The 24,123-nt window shown below is 37.2% G+C and overlaps 2 protein-coding genes across 3 annotated transcripts in view; both read right to left on the reverse strand.

Moving 5' to 3' along the window:
- The window catches only part of GOSR1 (golgi SNAP receptor complex member 1), a 37,547-nt gene extending 27,695 nt beyond the window's left edge, over positions 1-9,852 (reverse strand). The window contains exons 1-4 of one of the 2 annotated variants that reach the window (XM_004684816.2): positions 9,798-9,852; positions 7,721-7,841; positions 3,822-3,909; positions 3,380-3,487 (exon numbers count right to left, since the gene is read on the reverse strand). In XM_004684816.2, the coding sequence (XP_004684873.1) occupies positions 3,380-3,487; positions 3,822-3,909; positions 7,721-7,841; positions 9,798-9,828 (348 nt within the window). In that variant the 5' untranslated portion in view covers positions 9,829-9,852. The remainder of the gene's footprint in view (positions 1-3,379; positions 3,488-3,821; positions 3,910-7,720; positions 7,842-9,797) is intronic. The other variant, XM_004684817.2, reaches the window with a different exon arrangement.
- Positions 9,853-16,337: 6,485 nt separating this feature from the next.
- The window catches only part of CPD (carboxypeptidase D), a 58,335-nt gene continuing 50,549 nt past the window's right edge, over positions 16,338-24,123 (reverse strand). The window contains exons 18-21 of the mRNA XM_004684818.1: positions 22,623-22,754; positions 21,951-22,136; positions 21,295-21,394; positions 16,338-18,205 (exon numbers count right to left, since the gene is read on the reverse strand). Of these exons, the coding sequence (XP_004684875.1) occupies positions 17,979-18,205; positions 21,295-21,394; positions 21,951-22,136; positions 22,623-22,754 (645 nt within the window). The 3' untranslated portion in view covers positions 16,338-17,978. The remainder of the gene's footprint in view (positions 18,206-21,294; positions 21,395-21,950; positions 22,137-22,622; positions 22,755-24,123) is intronic.

Consider the following 24,123-nt stretch of genomic DNA (forward strand, 5'->3'; position numbering starts at 1 on the left):
GTATTTGGACATATATATGAACTTGATTTTGTTCTATTAGTCTTCTTTTTCTCTAGAATCAAGCTACATTAATTACTCTTAGTTTCTTAAAAGGCTTTAATATTTGTCTTCATTTTCACATTTTTTTTGCTCATTCTTATATGTCTACAGTTCCAAATGCGTTTCTGCGTTATTTGCCCTTTTTTTTTTTTTTTGGCGCAGAAATAGGATGTAGGCCAGAGGTGTAGGGGGCGAGAGGATTCACCAGAGACAGAGAATGGGGAGTAGAACAGGTAGATTTACTAAAATGCACTAATGAGGGGAGAAGTGGGCAAGATACGAAAGATCTATTGTGCCATATGTGGGTTGGCTCCCTGACAAGGGATTGAACTCAGGTCATTGCAGTGATAGTGCTGAGGCTTAACCCCTAGGCCTCCAGGGTAGCACCTCCCTCAATTTTTTTTTTTTTAAAGATTTATTACTTATGAATGAAAGAACTGGGGTACAGGCAAGAGGTGAGGTGCATGGGAATCATTGTCTGTTCTGCTTCGCACTCTGTCTCATTGCATGGAAATCACTGTTTATCTAACAAAAAGTTGTCAATAGGAATCCCAACAGGGAAGACCATGGGGATACCCTCTTGGTCTCCCAGGATACTTCCCTACAAACAAGATAAGTAGGTGAAGATTAAGAACAAGGTGGCAACCTTTCTTTAGCCACGCAATGAGACAGAGTGGGAAGCAGAACAGGCAGACTGACTGAAATACACTGCTGTGGGAAGCAGTGGGCAGATCAGAAGAGGTCTGCCACACCATGTGGATGACCCTGCTGGCAAAGAATCAAACTCACACTACAGTGGCTACTGATAGCTTCATAGTGCTGCACTTTACCATGCTGTGCCCTGTTTTGTTTTGTTGTTTTTTTAATGAAACAAAAACTCCTGCAATTTCCATTAGGATGGCACTCAGGTTAATTTAGAGAAGTTTCCTCATTCAAAAGGTTTAATTCTTTCCTCCACTTAAATCTTTTTTATGTTTCTAGGTAAGGAAACTTAAAACATGTAAATTCCATACAACTTAGTAAATTTTTGTTTCATTTATTAAAGTTATATTTATTGGGCACCTAAGATACTTTAAAAAATTGAACCAAGAAATACATGCCTTCCTTAAACTTAGATTTAGTGGAGTAAGATAATAAATGGAAAATGTAACAGAAAATTATAGTGTGTGCTAAATATAAAACTACTATGGAAATATATACATGCTTACATATTTATGTTCATTAGATTGGGGCTGTAGCTAAGTGTGTGTAGGAAAATCTTTTTGAAGACAATTTATGGTTAAGTGGATCACCAGTTCAAGCTTCTCTAGCAGAGGGATGCAAGTAGGGTTCCTCTCTCATGTGGATTCTCTTTTGAGCCTGAATGTTGGTTTTGTGGCAGAAGGAATTTCCATATATACATCACACAAAAGGTTTCTCTCCTTCATGAACTCTGTGAGGCAGATGACTGGAAGAACCCTTTGCGACACTAGGCACAAATAAATATCCTCTCTTTACTGTGTCTGCTCTAATGGGCTTCTAACTGAAATACCAAAACATGTGAAGATGCTTCTCACATTTGAATGATATGAAGGCTCCATGGCATATTTTTTGGTATCCCCCACATGTACAATTTCCTGGTGGACAAGAAACTCAAGGGTGATCTGGTCTGGCCTGGAAGGAAACTGGTCCCACCTCCATAAGGACATCTTGATAGGGGGATTATTTCAGGGATACCCCCTAATAGCTGGAGGTAAATAGACTACTCTTCTAGAGCTGAGTGAAATCTCCAAAGAAACACCTCCCTCTTTAGGCCTAAGTCAGCTCCTATCTTGGATAGTAAGTTGGGAAAGTATTTCATTGCCTTGACTAATAATACTATCATTTATGTGACAAGCTGCTAAAAAGAGAAGTTGCTACCTTACACCTAATCTTCACCTACTTACTTGTTTGTAGGGAAATATCCTGGGAGACCAAGAGGGTATCCCCATGATCTTCCCTGTTGGGATTCCTATTGACAACTACTTGTTAAATGAACAATGATTTCTCTTAAGGGCATATTTTCAGAAAAAAGGGCTTTCTGTCCCTGCCTGTGGACATGGACCTCCTCCTCCAACTTCAAACTGGTTAATCCTGGGTTTAAACTGAGCCGCTGTGTGGCTGACTTTCTGCACTGGAGTTGTCTAACATTCTTAATAAATTTATACACAAGGATTTTATAAATTTATATTTTCCACCATAATATTATCTAATAGGTTATTGCTTATATGTAGGAAAACTATATACATTTATATATTAATCTATCATATTAGTGAGTTTGTTTCTAATACATTTTCAAATTTATATATAATCTTATCACTGCCACATAACACAAATTTTGCCTCTTCCTTTCCAATATTTACATCATTTCTTTCTACTCTTGTACCACCAAAAAGTGCTAAAGTAATATTAAACATGTGGGTATCTTTGTTTTGTGTTTTTTTTCTTCAATGGGAATGCTTTTAGCATTTTATTAAGTGTGACACTAATTTTTAGTGCACTGGGAATAGTCTTTTACTCATATTTTTTTTTTTTAGATTTATTTATTTGTGCATACAGAACTGGGGTACAGGCCAGAAGCTCAGGGGCGGCGAGAGGCTCCACCAGAGACAGAGTGGGGAGCAGAACAGGCAGATCGACGAAGTACACTGCTGAGGGGAGCAGCGGGCGGGTCAGGAGAGGTCTGCCACGCCATGTGGTCACCTCCGGGGCAGGCGGGAATCGAACTCATGCGGAAGCGGCTTTAGATTCTCAGTGCTGTGCTTTAACCCGCTGCGCCACCAGGGAGGGCCCTTTTACTCATATTTTTAACAAGAATTTAAAAATTAGAAATGGACACTAAATTTTTAATATTACAAATGTTTGCCTTCCTATTTGTATTACTGTATTTTTAATATAAATATAAATCCGTTAGACTTTATTTCACTTTATTTGTATATTTTTTCAAGCAATATAGTAAACTTATTCCCCACTTCTACATTATCTTCAAGGCCTGATGAAATTGTATACTTTATCACCATATTATTACCATTCTACTAACATTACCACCTATGTATGATCATTAGCTTTTTCACAATGGTAGCCTAGCAAGCTAGACTTCCCACAGTATATGTATATTTACCTAGTGAATAATTGAGTATATTCAATTTTACCAGGCAAAAGCAAGACAAATTCAGAATCTTGCAAAACCAAGGACAAAAAAGAAAACACATTTCTTTAGCAAGGTAATTATCCTCTTAGCAGAGTTTCCCCTTCATTCTCTTAAGCATTTGCTCAGGAATTTAAAAAGCAAACAAACTATAGTAATAAAAATCTCTAATACCTGTAATATGTCTCTATGTCGCTGTAATGTATGCATCAGGGCTGCATTCAAAGAAGGAACACCGGCATTGTTTGTATATTCTGCCATTTTATCATTCACTCCAGTTAGCTAAAGAGATTAAAAAAAAAAGCAAACCAATAAAATGTTGTAGAAAGGACTAAAAAAAGATAAAAGCTAATTATCTGCCTGTATACCCTTTTAGCTGACAGAAGAAAAACAAGGCAGTAGCCAAAGATTCAATGTTTCTCCCATTTTATCCACAAAAGCAAAGATAACACCCATAGGTCATGGGAATGACTGTTAGCAATTCAAGTGGCCTAGTCTAGAGAGCAAACATCTTGAATGAAAGGATGTCTTCAACAAACACGTCTGCATTAACACAGTCTAGTGCCATATCTAACAAGTATACAATTAGCAAAATTATTTAACAGCAAGCACTCACCCTTGCCAAAAGTTGTTCAATCTCAATTGCCATTGTCTCAAACATTCTGTCTTGGCTTGAACCATTTAAAAGGGGTGTAGTGTCCGAGCTAAAGAGAAATTCAAGGAGAGAGAATCAATTCTTAAATCTAACCCTTTAAAACATATTTAAAATAATAAGATGATTATCCTTAGAGAGGTCAAATGGAACCTTGAGATACTTTTTCTTAAGATGTTTTAATTTTTATAGTTTTCCTATAAAGCATATATGCCCTAAATATTAAATTCAGTTTAAAATATAATTGAGGGCCTCTCTGGTGGTGCAAAAGGTTAAACTTCAGCACTACGAAGCTTTAGGAAGCCACTGCAGACTGAGTTCTATCCCCAGCCAGGGAGCTGACCCTCATGGCGCAGCAGACCTCTCCCATTTGCCCTCTGCTCCCCTCAGCAGTGTATTTCAGTTAGTCCACCTGTTCTGCTCCCCACTCTGTCTCTGGCGTACCCTTTCACAAACCCCCTCCCTCACACCCTGCCAACCCTGCATGGGCCTATATCCAAGTTCTTGTATGCATAAATAAATCTTAAAAAAAAAGTATGTATGTATGTATGTATGTATGTATGTATGGATGGATGGATGGATGGATGGATGGATGGATGTGTGGATGTATGTATGGATGTATGTATGTATGTATGTATGTAAATATAAAATTTCCCCAAACTTTAATACCTTCAATGTTAATAATGTAAAGAAATTATAAATGTTTGCTTACTATTTCCCAAATGAAAGTAACTAAAAACGCAATGGCAGTGCCCAATTAAATGTTCAATCTAAGGGAACAAATTATGTGAAATGAAGCTGCAGAACTAAGTATTACAGTATAAAGGAGGTGCCATAAAATATAAAATATATTTGGATATATACTTGAATTCACATATGTTTACCCCAAAATGATTATGGTTCCTTAGGCCTTAAGTGCTCTCTTCTTTCCTTGTCTCTTACCAAGAAGAAATAAAAGTCAGATTTAAATGATCTACAGGCAGGATAACTAGTAATTTAAAAATCAGGAAACAGAATTGTCTAATATAGACAGCAATGTCTAACAGGCAGTTTTAGTATCAACTCCACATTTCCACTTACGTTATGAATTGTTTGTTTTGTTTTGCAAATATATGCTGAAATAGCTTTTAAAATCTGATCAGTCAATTATCTTAATTTTTTTACAGGTGAAGCATGCTTGACAGATTCAAATTCTGAAAGTTTCCTTTGCCTCCTCTGAAAAACCACTAGTCATTATGTCTCCAAGTGGTATGTATAGCATGTCAATAGAGATCTTAGACTTAACATACATAAAACACAGGCAATAACTATGCTCTTCAATCTTACTGAAGACTTTGTCATGGCCAGTGAGAGTACTCAGATGTGGTGAATGAAAACAAATTTGTTGTTGGTTTAACATCAAAAAGTATCTAGTACTACTTTCCTTACCTAGTAGTAACTTCTAAATAGCTATTATTTCCCCTCTTCATATACAGCAGTAGTAACAAGCTGTGATATAGCCAGTAAGTTTTATGAAGGCTATTTAAAGCTATTTTTTAAAAAAGATTTATTTATTTATGTACACAACATCTAGGGTACAGAGCAGAGGTGTGGGGATCTGTGTGTGTGAAAGGATTCACCAGAGACAGAGTGGCAAGCAGAACAGGGAGAGTGACTGAAATACTCTCCTGAGGGGAACAAAGGGCGAGGCAGGAAAGGTCTGCTGCGCCATGTGGGTCAGCTCTCTGGTTAGGGATGAACTTGTACAGCCAGCACAACCAGCAGATAGCTTTATAGTGCTGCATTTTAACCCCTTGCACCACCAGTGAGGGCCCCTATTTTAAGATTCTTAACTAGGTCTAAATTTTTGTTTCTTCTCAAAACATTTAACTTACCCATCTTAAAACATATCAAAAACATCTAGTTTCTTATTATGTGTCAGAGCTAACCCAAGGTATTATAGTTATCTCTTAGAAGGTGCCTAGTCCTCCCCTACAAGATATATGAAAACAATCAAAAACAATGGATCAATGAATATAGGCTCCATGAAGAAGAAAACTGCCTATATCTATTCACACACACACATGCATACCACCCAGATTAATGATGAATAATGAGGTAATCTCTACATTTACTATTCTCAGTGGAGTTCCTGAGACAAGGCAAATGGTAAAAATTTCATCATCCACAACACTAAGACTCATTTAAATTTAATTCAATTTATAGATGTGTGGTTATTCATAGACCATAAAGTTTTCAAAATACAGAAAGTAAAACATTAGTCCTGGAAGAAAAATTTTGGTTACTCCTGAATGTATCATTATGATGTACTTTCAATCTATACAATAAATAGAACACTTTAAACTACATGTGGCCTTAAACTTCCTAATCAAAGGAGTTGGGCTGAAGTAATTCTACAAAGTTAATCCCAATTTGTTGAATTTCTTTAAAAACTGTCTTCAAGATGTTTCCTTTAGAGGAGGAACAACAGCATACAGTTCACAAAGAACAGAGAACACTAAAAAAGAATCCTGTAATCAAATAAGGGTTTTAAAATTGGTATTCATTGGTATAACCAAACAGGAGATCATAATTCAAGAAAAATGCTTTCCAAAGATAAAATAAGTTTACTCATAGAAAAGAACATTCCTCTTTCTCTTTACCTACTAAATAAAGGTGAGCCCAAAGCAATGCACTATAATCAAAACTATGTGACATTCCAGTAGTACACTTTTAGGTTTCAGAGTCAACATGTATGGTCCTGCTATCTTTAATTTTAATTACTTGGTAATGTGCACTTATTAAAAACAGAATCAAAACCTCGGCTACAGTGTGAGGGCTCTGGAGATAGAAATACCTGGATTTAAATCTTAGTTTTTGTTATTTTTTTTTGTTACTTAAAAAATATTCACCCATTCTCAAAAAAGGCATGTAAAATAGAGACTAAATCAGTACATCACTGTTAGATATACATAAACATTTTTATCCATAAAGATGTTCCCAAAGTCTTTTTCTAAAGCTCTTACAGCAGAATCTGACACATGATGAACATCATGTCAGCCATTGAAATGACTGTTAATTATCAAATATTAATAACAAAATCCATCTAAAAAATAGTGATAAGTTACACAATGTAATACTAAACGGAGCAAATGAGTACAATCTCAAAGATAATGTCAAACAAAAAAGGAAGTTGTAAAATAACTATAGAAGGATACTACCAGTTGTTAGTAAAGGACACAAATGTAAAAATATATCGAGATGGTGGGGAGGGAGAATATTTCTTAATTTTTATTTCTTGTGTAGGAAACAGGCACATGATGGTACGTAATTCTTTATACTTTTCTAACATACTTCCTAATACTTTTGAAAAAAGTGATCACAAAATTCAGAGGTAAGAACTAATTTTTCACATATTTGAACAGTAATACACAGATTTTCCAAAAAGAATCAAAATTAAAATAGCTTGGATTAATAGTGAGGATATACACACCTCAATAGATTCCTTCTAAAACACCAGAAAGTAGTATATATGCTCTTCATTAGATCTATTTATCAACTAAGTATAAGAAATATGATGTGGGCAAATCAACCACATTTTCTTAAACTGGCTGGAGAGAATCTTATTTCTGATACATACTCATTCTTAAGCCTCAGCTTTTCCTTTCAACACTGTCATAATCTTTGCCTAAGGACAAAGTATTATGAATTTATGTCTCAAGTACTGAGAATTTTTACAAATCACTAAAAAATAAAATCATTTACCAAAGAAACACCAGAAATTCCCCAGATTACCAAGTTACAGAGTTAAATATTTTAGTTTAATTTTAATAACTTATAGTCACTATATACTTTAAGACATAAAAGATAGAATCTGGTAGTACCTATACCTGTCGCGTCTTCCATCTCGGGCACTGTTATGGCTGTAACTTGTACATAGTTTACTAAAGGAAACTAGTTTCAGGTCAAGTTCATTTTCTAGTTGTCGAGCTTGTTTCCTGAGATCTTTAACAAAATTATGAAAGGAAACAATTAGACACATACAAAAATCCATCAGTAGACATGAAAATCAGTTATTCTGAAGAAAGCTAAGCAAATACTCATATATTGATCTGGTTCCTGTAAAGAAAAGTGTTAAAAGCAGGGAACCAAAGACTTGTCACAAAAATACTTTGTCATTTATTTAAACTTCAAGATAAGAAAGGGAGAAGTGGAAGATGCAAAATTTCAGCTTTACCGAAAAGTCAGCTTGACAGGGAATGTCTTAATATCCCCAAAATTATTTCTACAGCAATAACTAATATTTCCTAATTCAGAGGAAAAGTGAAAAGAGCATGAATCATAAAGGAAGTGTTTTATGAACAATATTGTATCAATTTATAAGCTAGCTTTATGAACTTTTTTCTTACTTGCAGAATGACTTGCAGTAAAGAAAAAATAGTCACTGACAAAGATTTAAAAAAATTCTTTTGATAACCTATACTAATAAAGTCAAATTAAATAAGACAGATACAAGTCTTAAAATAACTGACACAAACATGCAAGCAGAAAAACTGATATAATAGTTTGGCATTCAAGTGGTTGAATGTGAATTTGAAATCCAAATCTAGATTTGAGTACTCTACCTCATCACGAGGTGAAGCCCAAATAAAAGAGGAAGGAATGGTGTAAGAATCTCATCTTCCCAGAATAAAGAACACAAAACATTATTTCAATATACTTCTCATCAACCAGAAACAGTAAGCAAAGTAATATAGTAAAGTATATTTGCCCAGAGACTCTCAATTCAGTCTAAGATTTCTTGGCAATCCACTTAACCTATGAACCTCAGCTTTCTGTATTTAAAACCCCTACCTTAAGTTAGGAGGTTTTTTGTTTTTTGTTTTAAGCCATAACTATTCTGTTCAAAGCACCTGGAACAGAGAGCCGGTTGTTAATTATAAGCTACCATAATTACTCCACGGTGCTTCAAAAAAGCATAGCCTAATGACTAGCATTAAAGATATCAGTAAACCACTCCAACAAATTTTTAATACTACTACACACATTTCAAATAGGCACCTGAATACAAGTTTTAACTACAAGCATGCTTCTCTATAACTAGTTACTGTCTTCTCTAATAGAAAACGTCAAATGAAAGCATTTTGCAAATATGACTGACAATTATGGATGAACTTGGAATTAAGTTTCTTAGATTAAATGCTATTTGTGGTGGTTTTCTAGAGTGGTAGCAATAGGAAATAGGTTAAAAGGAAAAGGGGACTCAGAAAGAAATTTCTATGTAGCAGTAAAGCAAACAGAATTTAAAGAAAAACGTGAGTTTTCCTAATGTTTGTTGATCATGGTTTATGTGAGCCCTCTTTGTAACAGGTCACATATTCAAGAATTAATGGATCTCCAGAGAACAAAGTAAAAGTTATTTCCTCTACTTTCAAACGCGACTCGATACCCAATCCTACAAGTCTGAAGCTGCGAAGGGGACCCGGCAAAAGACACTCTGCACACACGACTTTCCTCAAAGGACCGGACAGACAAGTTCCTCCTTTTCCTTTTCCTACTCAACTGTCCAACAGTGACCTCAGCTCTTAAGGCGCTGACTTCTCCAGTCTTCTGGGTTCGGGAGTTTTTCGGTCAACACTCGTTTCCTCTCAAAGCTACTTCAAACCTCTTCGTCCGAGTTTCGCTACCACATGAACCGAGTTCTCCTCCAGCAACTCAGACTCCTCTCACTCAGCGTCCCAGTTCAACCCTCTCTGCCCAATCCCTGCTCCAGGTCCCGCTGCTCTGGGTCAGCCCCCCGGCCCAGACCATCCCGTCTCCTCAGCCCCCAAGCTCCCACTAGACAGGCCCCGCCCCTCCACTCGGCCGCACCAGGGCCAAACTCTTTCCACTGCTGTCACCCACCAAGACCTGTCCTCACTCAGCCCCTCTGCTAGACCCACCCGGAGGCCCCGTCCTCACCTTCCCAGTAATTGCTGGTTCCTGCCGCCATCTTTGTTGTCCAACGTCAGTCGGGGTTGGACAGTAGAGGTGGCGCGAGCCAGAGAGTCACCTCCGCGCCTTCTTCCGCCTTGGCGCCAGGACCTATGGGATATGTAGACTTCCACAAACACCGCCACCTGGCGGTTAGCGCGTTGCTTTACCACTTTCATGGTAGCTGCTTCGAAAACCGCATTTTTAGCACCTAAAACTTCCGAAGTGTCTTATCATTTCAGGCTTTCCTGTTTCGTTACCCTCAGCTCCGCCTACCCCTCGTCTTAGCAGGCGCCGAATTGCCTGAGAAGAAAGTCAACCTCAGACGCAATTCGGCTATCCTCCAAGGACCCGACAACTTTCTCCTTTTTCTTTTCCTACTCACCTGCCGAACAGTGACCTCAACTCTTAAGGCGCTGACTTCTCTCCAATGTGTATGTTTATCCCTTCTTAGAGTCAGAGAACTCTATTCCTCCCAACATCCACCTGTCCTCTACCTCGCCTGCGTACCATGTGCCCACTCTCTCTAGCTTCTGTGTTCTCCACTGTTCACTTTCCCCCCACTGTCTTTGGTAATGACAGTCCCAACCCTTTCCTTTCCAACCCTAAATCTAGAGAGTGTATACTAACTGCTTCCATATATTCTCATCTTCACTCCTCAACCTGTTAAAACCGACTATCCAAGCCCACTTTTACAGATACACCAGTTATCACAATCTATTTGTGTCGGCACCACTAGTTCTACTGAAGTGTAAAAGTCTTGCCTCATATAAAGTCCTTCTACCCTCTCCCGTTTATAGTTGATTTTATTATTTCATCCACATCCATTGAGAACCATATCATATCATTTTATGATTTGTGCCTCGACTGTCCAACATAATTTACAGAATTTGAAAGAAGGAAAGTCTATTGTATTTACCCATAATTTATAATCTTTCCTTTTTTTTTCTTCCTTCCTCATGTTCCAAGATACCTGTTGTCTTTTTTCTTTCTAATTCAAAGATTTCTTTGGCCATTTTTAAAAATAGTTGATCAACCAGAGACAAAATCTATTAGTTTTTCTTCATCTGAGAAGGTCTTGGTTCCCCATTTGTACCTGAAAGATATTATTGCTAGGTTTTTTTTTTCAGTGCTTAAAAATGTGCTAATTCCTTCTGGAAACTTCTGTTTCTGGTGAGAAACTTATAGTGGCTTTCCACTATAATTAAGGTATATTTTCTCTCACTGCTTTCAAATCTTTTTGTTTTCTGAAGCTTGATTTTGATGTCAGTGTAGATTTCTTTGATTTTATTCTACTTGGGATTTACTCAGCTTCTTACGTTTGAAGATTGTCTATTATCAAATTTGGGAAAATTTCAGCCATTATTTCTTAGAGTACTTTTCTCACACCATTCTCGTTCTCCTCTTCTTTGGGACATGGATGACATGAATGGTCTTTTATTGGTTTTACTTCCATATACCTCTGAGGTTCCGATAATGTTATTCATCAGTCAGTTTTCTGTTGGGTAATTTCTGCTGTTCTGTCCTTGATTTCTCTGACAGGGATGTCTTCCTCCCAGTGCTGTGCTTTAACCTGCGGCACCACCAGGAAGGGTCCTAAAACTGCTGAATCTTATCAAATACTTTCTCTTCATCTATTACTATGACATTTACTTTTTATTGACATGATTTATTTTATTGATTGATTTACAAATATTAAACCAACTTTGTGTCCCTGAGATAAATCCTGCTTGATCATGCTATTTGTGTTGAATTAATTTTGCTGAGGATTTTTGCCCTTATGTTCATTAAGAATGTTAGTCGGCCCTCCCTGATGGCTAATGCTGAAGGGAGCAGTAGGCTGATCAGGAGAGGTCTGCTGCGCCATGTGGATCAACTCCTGGATCAACTCCAGGGCTGGGTATTGAATTCATAATGGGGAGGCTGCTGACAGCGCCTTAACCTGTTGTGCCACCAGGGGGGGCCCCCTCTTCTATTTTTAAAAACAATTTGAGCAAGCAACACCTTAGTTTTTCTTTCAAGGTTTGATAAAATTCATTTATAAAACTGTCGAGTCCTGAGCTTTTGGTTTCGGGAATATTTTTTTTATTGCTGTTTCAATTTCCATGTTTGAGATTAATTTTTTCAACTCATCCACTTCTTTCTGGATTAGTTAGATTATGTTGATTTAGAAATTTTTCCATTTCCCTAAGATTCTCATTTTTTATTGGTATTTGGTGATATTTTTCTGTGGTAACTTCTCTTTCATTTCTGTTTATTAATGTTTCCTCTTTTCTTTGTTAGACTAACTAGAAATTTTTTTTATTTTGTTTACTTTCTCAAAGAACCAATTCTTTGATTCTTTTACTGATATTTTTGTATAGTCTTTATTTTGTGTGGTTTTTTGAGTTTACTTATTTTCACTGTAATTTTTATTGTTACCTTCCATTAACTTTGAGTCTTATTTATGCTTCCTTAGGTGTTGTAGTATTTATTTGGGATTTTTCTTGCTTTTTAAAATGGCCTTTTGCCTTAGGTGCCAACTCTTTGCCACCCCCCACCCCCTTATCCATTGCAGTGCCAGATCTCTTCTCCAGTGTGGTGTATGCCCCAGTCAACAACTGTAAGGGTTCTACACAGCAGTGGCCCCTCCCTCATGGTTGGTTCTTTTCAGAACATTCTGTACTCTTCAGCAGTAGCAAGAACTTCAGGGGAAGCCCAAGAGGTGGGTACCTCTACTGACTCCCACGCTGGCCACCAGCAACTAGGATGACCATTGTTAGCTTGCTGTGTTCAATGTAGTTATTTGTAGTTTCTAATTACATCCTCTAGGCCCAGAGGTCTCCAAGTGGAGAAGGTTGGGTGACTTCCCTGACTTTTCCAAGCCTGTCCAGTTGCCCCAGGTAGTGCAGGCTATGAGCAACACATCCAGAAGACCTGCATTCTCCTATTGTCCACCAAAATGGGTCCCAGAAATCCCACCAGTTTCAAGCTTATGCTTCCATTGATTCCCCAAGATGGGTACAAAAAAACCCCACTGGGCAGACTGAATTCATTGTAGTTATCAGCACTTTTGGCACAGGTTGCTTGGGGCAGGGGTAGTGGTGGTAGAATTGCATTTGTGCTGTTTTTCCAAAATCTGTGACCTATTTGTCCCCTGTGGGAAAGGCTACAGTTATGTCTCAGCCTCAGTTGACTCCCCAAGGCAGGCACAAAAAAAACTACTGGGAAGGCTGAGTTTAATTCAGCTATTTTGCAGTTTCTTTCTATGCACTCAAGGGAGAGGACGGGGGTGGGGGTGCTTTAGTTTAAAACTTTACTGCCATGCTATACAAAATTTATGGAACCACATGATGGAAACTTTTATAATTTTTAGTATTTATGTCTAGGAATTTCTTCTAAATTAAAAAGGACCACCTGTAACAAGTCTGTTTATATTTTTGATACAGTAATTTTCAAATGGAGCAGAAAACACAAAATGAAGGCAAATGATGCTGGTTAGCACAGGCATTCAACTCACTCAATTATTATAATGGGCCTTTCGCTAACATGATGTCATTTATTGCCCACCACGATCCCATCATATATTACTCTATAACTGATAGAGAAATTGAGACTCAGGGACTGTTAAGAAATGTGTACATAGTTACATAGGAATTCCTATGGTTACATAGGGAGCAAGTGGCAGAGTCAAGAACCAGTCACAGTCCAACTCCAAAGTCCATGCTGGATCTCCATGGTAATAATATATTTTTTTGTTTGTTTTGGTAGAGGATTCAGTCACTACAGAATTACAGCTTATTCCTATTTATATTTCTCTGGTCTGGACTCTCGAGTTCATGCCAGCAGAGCCCATGTTCCATAATTCTGCTTTCCCAATCCATATTAGAACAGCATTATCAACAAGTTATTGCTAAGTGAAAAGGAGATACTGAATTCACCACCATTATGCCTAAAAGTGCCAGAACACTTCAAACTGGGTTCTTTGGGAAACGGACAAAATTTTTAACAAGTGTGAAATGGGTTTATAAACATTTCAATGACTAGCTATGTGGTATTCACTGTGCAATGAATGGACATACAGCAATCCAGCTGAGCTACAAACAGAAAAGAGAACTGTCTCCTATGTGATGTGATTATTTCAGAAACAGCTTTTGAGTCAATTAATGAAGACAAAAACACTCTACAGATGACACTAGTTTTCCTAGTCTACTGCAGTTTTTCCTCTACTAGAAGTAGAAAACGAAATACATAACCTTACAATTGGAACAAAAAAATTTCTCTGGTCTATTGCTTTTGAAAAAAGGTTATGAGACAAAACACAAAGAAAGACAAACATCATAAAATAACTTTTATACAGGATTAGTAGATCTGTTTACATATAAAAAACAGAAAGGACCTCATTACAGTTAGATTTCACATAAATTACACATTGACTTTTTGAAACTACTATTCAACTTCATTAAAGTCCCTTTTAAAAATTTCATTTTGAAGGCACAGTGCATGAAATAAACCAAAGACTGAAGCACTTGAAATGAGAGTGTTGGGCACCTCATATAATAGCTATAGATTGTTCTGGAGCTGGGGATAATCATACTGAAGACATGGAGAGATGAGAAGATGATTTTTAATCTGAGCATAAAAAAATACCATTACATCATATCTCCAGGAAATCTGCAGTATGGCCAGCATAGAATGTAGCTAGTACACTTATATTATGCCATTTATAAAATTCAGAATCATACATATTTACATAATTTATATCCTGTTGTCTCAAGTGGCAGGTTACTGTCAGATTTCATAATATATGCTGTCAAATCAAAATCAACTAGGACAATAATCTGAAAGTCAAGTGGAATATTAATTATTGCTAAAATATGAGAAATGGGTGCTGGGAGATACTTTCTTCATGAACTCTAGTTCAATCTGATATAATCAGGGGTCTTAATCATAAAACTAAAATCTTTAATTAAAATAAATCAAAAACCCAAAATTACCAAACAGTTGCTAGATAAAAATCATTGATCATCTAATATTGTGGAATCTTTTGTAATAACAATAAAGTTGCTAATCTACAAACAATTCCACCAGAGAATTGTTACATAGGGCACTATTACAGAATTCATAGCCAAAAAGCTTTTAATATGCAGGGACAAAACCTGGCACAAGTGCATCACTGGTGACAAGAAGAATGTTTACCTCTGAGAATAAATGGAAATGGAGGAGCAGGTCATAGTTACTGAGTGTTAGCTCAGAAACACAATAAATTCAGGCTTAAGAACTACCTTTTATTTATTATCAACTCATAATTAATTTTAAGCTCAACATTCATTAATTCAGCAAATCCCATTCAAGTGAAAGTTACCAAAGATTAATCAATCAGTCACACTGGGTCAAATATATATATATCATGGTTCCTTTTTAGAGGATGATGAAGTCCCAAAGCAAATTCCCCCCAATGAGAATTGCGAGAATTCCTCAATTGGATGGGATCTCAGTCACTACCCAAGTGTTCAGCATGAAAACCAAAGGATCTTTCCTTGTGAAATTAACTTGAATTCATCTTCCTGAACTGCATAATCACTCAAAAACATATACACAGGCAAACACTTGAAAATTACCTATTATTCAATCATTTTGCTTTTATGAAGGAGCTGGGAGGGAAGAGGCTTACAAACTGATCACCAGGACAAAAAGCATGCCTTGTGAATAAAGAAAGGCACAACTCAGATTTGGGCAAATTTCTTAATACTGTGATATTTACTTGTCTCCATGACGCTAAGGAAATGGAAAGTCTCTAGGAAAAAACACTGAAGAAATGCATTTCCCATATGGCTTCAATGCCTTAAGCAGTTAATGTGGTCTAATGTTAGATTAGATCCACAAACTGAAGACAAAGCAGGGCTAAGAACACAGTAGTCATGATCCTGTACATTCATGTTAATAGGTAACACAGGCTGAGAAGGCCTTGTTTACCAGCACAATGCATTATTTAGAAATTCATTAAAGATTCAAGATTCATAGGAGAATTTGGTATCCTTGCAGGACAAATTACTAAGAGGGTTATATGTTTATAAAATATTATATCGATACATGCTTAAAAGGCATGGCCTCTAGCGGTGATGGTGTACAGTTAAAGACATGTTAATCGAACAGAGAAATGAACTGAAAGGCATCTTCTAGTGAAGACTAGTAAAGGCTGTCACATCAACTTTGTTTCATTTCTACCTGCAATGTCCCAGGCAGGGTCAGCTACACAAAGGCCCCTTGTTGGCTTTCTGGTTTTGCACTCTTAAAAATAAAGCTGAAAAGAACAATACCACCTCATCACCTCCCTAAAGAAAGTGTAAAGTATCATTAGAAATTAAATCATGCCTATTTTATTAAGTCTTAGTACCCCACAAACTAGTCTATTTATGTGGTGGGGTGAAAGCAGGGTAGCTCAAAATTTAAAGTTCTTGATAACTATTAGTACCAGACTAGCTTAACCTTGAACCACCCAAATTTATCACAGATGTTCATTAGCAAATGTCATGACCTCATTATTCCTGCTAAGCCAAATCTCTTTTGTTAAAGCCATTTTGGGTGCATTCCTCACAAAATTTGGTTGAATGACCTACATGGGTGTTAGATCACTTTCCATGAAGGCTATGGGATGACTGATACATTAACGGATACAAAACATGAGAGCAAATTTTGTGATCCCCTGATTTAGTACAAGTTCAGCAGCAACTTGGCCATTAAAACATTCAAAGGTTATTAAACCATTAGCTCATTGGTAACACTTATACTTAAAAAAAAAAAAGCATCATTTCCATTGAGTAGTTTTATATGACAGACATAATAAAATGCAAATCTTTCAGGTCTCTTTAGTAAACGGACTGGCAGTGAAGATGACTTTCTTGCCATTGTAATATCCAGCGGCAGTCTAGAGCACTTTTTTTAGTGGAGGGAGCCATATTTAAATACTTTCACAACTGCACCTTTAACAGAATTATCAAAAAGAGACTGCCAAATGAAACATTAGGACAAAGACCCCAGTCACTTGCAAGGGCCTATATGAATAAGATTGGCCAAACTATTTCACTAACAGTATGCTATTGCAGAGTGTGTAGGCTTGGGCTGGAGCATGAAGTGCAGATATTGTGTTCAACTATAGGTTAAGAATATAGTTATGTCTCCTCCATCCACACATCCAGAAAATTCAGTAGAATTCAGATCTTGTAGATTGCTGAATCATCTGAAAACCATAGGTGTACAACATATGAAAGGGTTCAAATGCAGGAAATAGTAAAGAATTAGGCATTCCTAGAATAAACGAGTGCTTCACAGATGAAAGCAGCAGCACCTGTGGGTTTTTACCAAGTTAAAAGATAGGCAACATGAATCTTAGCTTTTGCGAGATCTCCCTCTCAGCTCCATTTGAGTGGACAGTTAGATCTTTTACAACAAAGTCAATAAATTCTCCCTTAAAATGGGGATATTTAGAACTTTACTAAACCTTGTAAGAGAGGTAGTGAAATCCTGCTTAGAGCACAGCCCATTAGTTCTGATCTAGCTTTGGAACAGGTAGAAAGCCAAATGTGGAAGCCCATTTATTCATTTCCTAATGTTATATGTTTAAAAATCAATCCAGTCTCCATTAAACTGGAATTACAAGAGAAATTCCAGCACTTAATATCTAGCAAAAAGTATTCTTCCGTAGGTTAAAGAAACCTCAAGTTTTTAAAGCTTTATGTCAGATTCTGACTGCTGTCCCTGCCTTAATGTTTCTGGATTCTTTTGGCCATTTAAAATGAAGAAAAAAAAAAAAGTTAAAGCCACTAGTAAACAGCTGATGTGCAAAATACAACATCTACTAGTTGGCTTTATGTAGTTATTAACATAAGCTTCAAACAGCTCATCTTAAATTAAAAAGAAAAATAAAGTGGCTGTCCCATCTCTGCTGCATAAATAGAAAGCAGATCTTGGTTTTGTCTTTTTTTTTTTTTTTTTTAGAAAAGGTAAGAGTACTTTAAGGAGGGGAAGTTCAAAACTGCCACCAAATTCACAGAGAATACAAATTTAGCAAGTTAACTTCCCAAAGCTCTTTGAAGAAGCAAAATAGTCTTTCTTCTTAATGCAGTGTCTCCCAAAAGGAACTGTAATTTTGCTTGGTATGTATGCTGGGAGAGATGCAAGGTTTGTATTTCAATGTTTGCTAGAATATAATGTTTCCTCTTCAGTGTCCGTTTCATCCTGGAACTCATGGCTTAAGAGGGACTTCTTGGAGCCAGTTGACATCATGCGGATTTCATCTTCATACTCATCATGATGCTGCCTGAGTCGATGAAAGCCATCTTTGTGTCTGTTAGACTTGATTGAGCAGATGCACCAAATTATGCAAGCTGTTAGGATCAATGCTGACATGGTCGCACCTGCCAAACAAAGCCAGCCCATGAGTGATGTTCTACTTTAAGGCTATAAATAAGTAGCTGCTTACAATGGGACATTCTATAATGTGCCCTTCACTTGTTTTAGTTTTATTTATTTATTTTTTAAGATTATTTATTTATGCATGCATGCATACACACATACATGCATGCATGCCTACAGAACTTGGGTACAGGCCAGAGATGCAGGGGAGGTGAGAGGATTCACCAGAGTCCCAGAGGAGAGCAGAATAGGCAGATTGACGAAGTACACTGCTGAGGGGAGCAGTGGGCGAGACAGGAGAGGTCTGCTGCACAGTGAAGCTCCTCTGGGGTGGAGGATCCAATTTACCCTGAAGTGGCCGCAGCCAGCTTGCAGTGCTTGGTACTAACCCACTGCACCACCAGGGAGGGCCCAGTTTTTTTTTTTGTTTGTTTGTTTAATTTTAAAGATTTATTTATTTATTCATACAGAACTGGGGTACAAGCCAGAAATGCCGAGGGTGAAAAGATTCACCAGAGACAGAGTGGGGAGCAGAACAGGCAGGTCAACGAAGTACACTGCTAAGGGGAGCAGTGGGCGGGTCAGGAGAGGTCTGCAGCGCCATGTGGTCACCTCCGGGGCAGGCGGGGATTGAAGTCATGCTGAAGTGGCTTTAGCTTCTTAGTGCAGTGCTTTAACCCGCTGCGCCACCAGGGAGGGGAGAGGGCGCAGTTTTATTTTTTAAAAAGATTTATTTACTTATGCATACAAGAACTGGAGTATAGGCCAGAGGTGTGGGAGGCAGCAGTAGAGGATTTACCAGAGACCGATTGGGGAGCAGAACAGGCAGACTGAAATACCCTGCTGAGGGAAGCAGTGGAAACAGGAGAGGTCTGTTGTACCATGTGGGAAAGCTCCCTGGCCTGGGATCAATACTACTGCAGTGGCTGGGGATAGCTTCAAAATGCTGACACTTAACCCTTTGTGCCACAAGGGAGGCCCTTGTTTTAGTTTTATCTAATGTACTTAAAAAACAAACAAACAAACAAAGAAAAACACAACTCTTTTAGGGCCCTCCCTGGTGGCACAGCAGGTTAAAGCACAGCACTAAGAAGGTAAAGCCATTTCAGCATGAGTTTGGTCACTGCCCAGAAGTGATCCACATGGCGAGGAAGACCTCTCCTGTCTCTCCCACTGCTCCCTTCAGCGGTGTACTTCATCGATCTGCCTGTTCTGTTCCCCACTCTCTCTCTGGTGAAGCCTCTCACCGCCCCTGCACCTCTGGCCTGTAATCCAGTTTTGTATGCACAAATAAATAAATCTTTAAAAAAAAAAAACCTTTTATTGTTACAGAAGCAGTACATGTATGGCAAAATTAGAAAAATACAGATAAGCAAAATCCTTAAAACCCAAAACCCTACATCATTACATTTGTTACCCACAGATCATTTTTAAAAACCTGGTGTATATTCTTCGAACTCTTTCTTCATGCATATGTGTGTGTGTGTGTGTATAATTTATTTTCTTTTACCACATAAAATCAAACTCTGCCTAGTTTTCTGCCATGTGCTTTTTAATCAATGATTTTTATTTTCTTTCTGATAAATTTTCATCTATCAAAAATTCCTTTTATTTAAGTTATCTGTACATAAAGTAATCAGACTAGACGTCTTAATAGCAGAAAATAATACTAATAAATCACATTAAAAATTGAGTTCACAGGGGGCCTCCCTGGTGGTGCAATGGTGTTAATAACAGTGTAGCACAATGAAGCAATCCACAGCCACTACAGCACAAGTTCAATCCCTGGCCAGGTACATGGCCCACATAGTGCAGAAGATCTCTCCTGTCTCACCTGATGATCTCCTCAGTAGGGTATCTCAGTCAATCTACCTGTTCTGCTCCCCACTCTGTCTTTGGTAAATCCTTTCACAACGCCCCCACCCTCCCAACACACACACACTCACCTCTTGGCCTATACCCCAGCTCTTGTATGCATAAATAAATTAAATAAAATAAATCTTTCAAATAATAATAACTCTTTAAACACTCCATAACAGGTTCTGTGATTTGACTAGGTTTCTCATATGCCACTTTTTGTTAATTAAGGATCTCCTTCCACATACCCAGTAATAAAACTTGGTTATTCTGCCCCAAGTTACAAGTTGTACTTAGAAACAAAGCAGAGTTCTTTGTGTCAAAAATACGCAATATAGTAGAGTATTTATAAATTTTACCACAAGCCTTTTCCTTCTGACTTTTCAGTAATTCAAGTAATAGAACTCATTAAGTCTGGAGAAAACGAATATTCCCTCCTTTTAGGATTTTGGAAAGTGAAAACTAATGTAAGTTAAAGCCCAAGAGATTTATGGGCTTATTAAAAAGCAAATAATTCAGTTAACCACTCTTCAATGAGTCAACTATGGTTCTAGGTTATGAACCTGCAGCAAAACTCTCTACTCTCTCAGAGCTTATGTTTCAGTGGTAGAGAGTAGAAATAGATAAATAAATCATTAAATATATGTCAAGTACTACTACTACTACATATAAGTGGTACAACAGAAAAAAAGGAAATGGAGATAGTGATGGGGTACAATTTTTCAATATATATATATATTTTAAATATTTATTTATTTATGCATACAGAACTGGGGTAAAGGCGAGAGGTGCAGGTGCAGTGAGAACATTAACTATAGACAGAGTGGAAGAAGAACAGGCAGATTGACAAAGTACACTGCTGAGGGGAGCAGCAGGCTGGTCAGCAGAGGTCTGCCGCACCATGTGGGTCAGCTATGGGGCAGGCGGGGATCAAACTCTCACTGAAGGGGTTGTGGCTCACTTGTAGCCTGGGCTTTACCCGTTGCACCACCAGGGAGGGCCAACAGGGGTACAATTTTGGTTAGGGTGTTCAGGGAAGGCTGCTCTGTATAGGTAACATTTAAGTACAATCATGAAAGACCTATTGGAAAGGTGTTTTAGGAAAATCATGCTTACATAAGGAGAGAAAAGAAAAGTGATTAGGTTTAGGTGATTGTGGAGTGATGCTTTCTCAAACTGAAATGTTAGGAAGACTGGTTTTAATTTCATTTGCTAAAAATTTAAATTTCTTTACCTAATACAGTCACCACGAGCTCCCTTGGTAAACCAAATATTCGGTTATCTGTATCAAAGACTATTACCACAGAACTTGCAGCATCATGATGCACAAAGACCTGGAAGGATAAGGTACAAGAACAATGAAAGAGCTTATTATTTAAGGAACACTGTATCTCTGCTAAAATACTAGAAACTTCAAAGGAGATGATTCATTGTCCAATTCATTCATTGTCAAGTACACAAAGAGCTATAAAAATTTCCTTCTGTTAAGACAAAAGTTGTAGTTGCTATAAACCTGTAACAACTATAAGGCTGAGGCTTACAGGAGGAGAGAGGGATCAAAACAGGTGTGGGATGAGCATAAGGGAACGTGGTGATGTTCACTGGTGATATGCTGGTAGTAGACTCATGGGCACTACACCTGAGGGAAGAAATCAAATACTGTACAAAAATGAACAACATTGTATGAAAATAAAAAGTTAATAAAAGAAAAAAAAAACTTTCATTTTTTGTTGCCAAAGAACAGAGAAATAACAAGTTACTTAACTTGTTGAAGAGATAGCCACATATTTTTTTAGTCTCTACAGGTTTTCTGGCAAAAGTTTCAAAATAAAATGGAAATACTATTAATAAGAAGAATTTACATGATACCCCTCAGTTTGCATTTCTCACCTGTGAATGCTGCTGCTGATAGCCATCAGCAATGGCATTGATGTTATGGACACCAGGGGCTAACAGCACGTGGAAATAACCGCCTTCTTTTGTGTGTACCTTTATACCTTCATTGAGTACAATGACTGCTTTAGAGATTGGTTTTCCAGTCTTGTCTTTGACAAATCCATGAACTCCCTTGTGAACCTGAAAAAAAAAGTTTAAAATATCTGTCATTACCAGATATACTAGAGACATTTGTCTGAGGTCTGATAAAAACAACAAATAAACAAAACAAGAAAAATTCTTATAAGATTTCTTGTTTACTAATTATTCACTGCTTCAGTAGTATAGTGATATAAATAAAACTGATATAGTCAAAGCCTGAAGGGTTAGAATCCTAATCTTTTAATGCCTTGAATGATTTTTCTACCACAGTATATTGTATCCAGTAACTCTTGCTACTCAAATGAAACAACTTGCAACATATCACAGGGTTAAATTTCCTATATTACAACAGAGTCCAGATATGGAACTTACAGCATCAATTTGGGCAATATAATGAACAAACTCTCCCTTCTACATACATATAAAATAATACAAAATTTTGTTAAAAGATTAAGAAAAACTCAGATAAAGGCTTTTATTGAAAAATGCTGGGAGTTTGCTTCTAGCTGAGAGAGAAAGACTTACCTCCACCAACATGCTAAGAAGAGATTTTTTATTTTCTGCCCACAAGGAAGGAAGTTGTGCCGCACTAGGAAAGTAGCAGCAGCTTGTGTACACTGTGATTTCTGGACAGTGGCCATAGGTGACGCTATAATCCTGGAATATACAAAATTCAAAAACAATGTAGGAAAATTATTAAGTAAAAGTAAGAATAAGACTTTGAAGTGCAACAGATGGAATAAATAGAAAAGTTGGATAATTTGAACCAAGAATCCATAAAATGTTTCATAGAAAATATAAACTACTCATCAGTTATAAACATGACCACTCCTAAGAAAGGCTTTGAAAATAGGGATTCTGTCTTAGTTCATTTTTATATCTCCACTGTTTTTTACAGAGACTGGTAGGTAGAGGGGGTTTATTAAATGAATAAGTACTTGCAGAAGGCCAGTTTCCCTCTAACCCCTGGAATGTCAGTTATTCTTAGAGTTCTGGAGCCAGAAGCACAAACACATGCCCTTTGGTACTCTTCACTTGCAGGCTCAAGTGTCAAGTCTGTTGGTGACAAAAGCAACTGCTTACACTATAGCAATTACCCAGGAACTGCTTGTATGGGCAGGTTCAAAACCTAACCACCTTCTCCCCCTCTCCAAAACTACTCATTTTCCTAATTTAGTTAATGGCATTAGCTAATTTTCTCAAATACATGAAATCTCACTCGTGTTTGACTTCAATTATCTTGCTATCATCCATAGCTAGTCAAATTCTGTTAGTTCCACCTTTATAGTATCTCTGAAACTTCATTCCCTGACTCCACTTCCACTATTCTAATTTAGGCACTCATTATTTATTGTCAAGGCTATTCTAAATCAGTTTCCCTATACCACAGTGTCTCTTTTCTCCAAACTACCTTAACTCACTATTAAGAAATTAGTTTTTCCATAGCACAGCTTGGATCATGACCTGTTCAAAACCTTCAGTGGCCTTCTATTCCTTACTATAACAAAGCATTCATACTCTAAACTAGACTCCCTGTATTGACTTCTACTCCTTCTGAAATATCTTGCTTTATCTCTGAATCCGAAATTCTATCACCTCTATGAGAGAAGCATGTATCTCTTGACTAGGTTTTAAACTTTTCTGCCACACTGAGAACTGTTCTTTTCTAGATAAATGAATTGATTCTCTAACTCAGTTATTTGTTCAGTGGGATAGGGAGTATATTTTGTTTATCACTAAAATCACAACGTGGCCTCACATATTAAATAATCTTAGTAATACAAGAGGAGAGTCAATTTTCTGTTTGTGCAAATGAATGGAATGATTAGCTCACCCTCTACTTGCTAACAACTTCTGACTAATTTGAAGTGGATGGACAACCAACTAAAATGCTATTAGAAGGAAATTAAAAGAGTACCTAAGTATGCCAATATATCAATATTATCTCTAAATGTAAATGGCTTAAACTCATCAGTCAAAAGACACAGAGTTGCAGGGTGGATTAAAAAACAGAAGCCATCATTCT

The sequence above is a fragment of the Condylura cristata genome, unplaced genomic scaffold (genome assembly GCF_000260355.1).
Source record: "Condylura cristata isolate star-nosed mole 26May11 unplaced genomic scaffold, ConCri1.0 scaffold00017, whole genome shotgun sequence".
Lineage (NCBI taxonomy): Eukaryota > Metazoa > Chordata > Mammalia > Eulipotyphla > Talpidae > Condylura > Condylura cristata.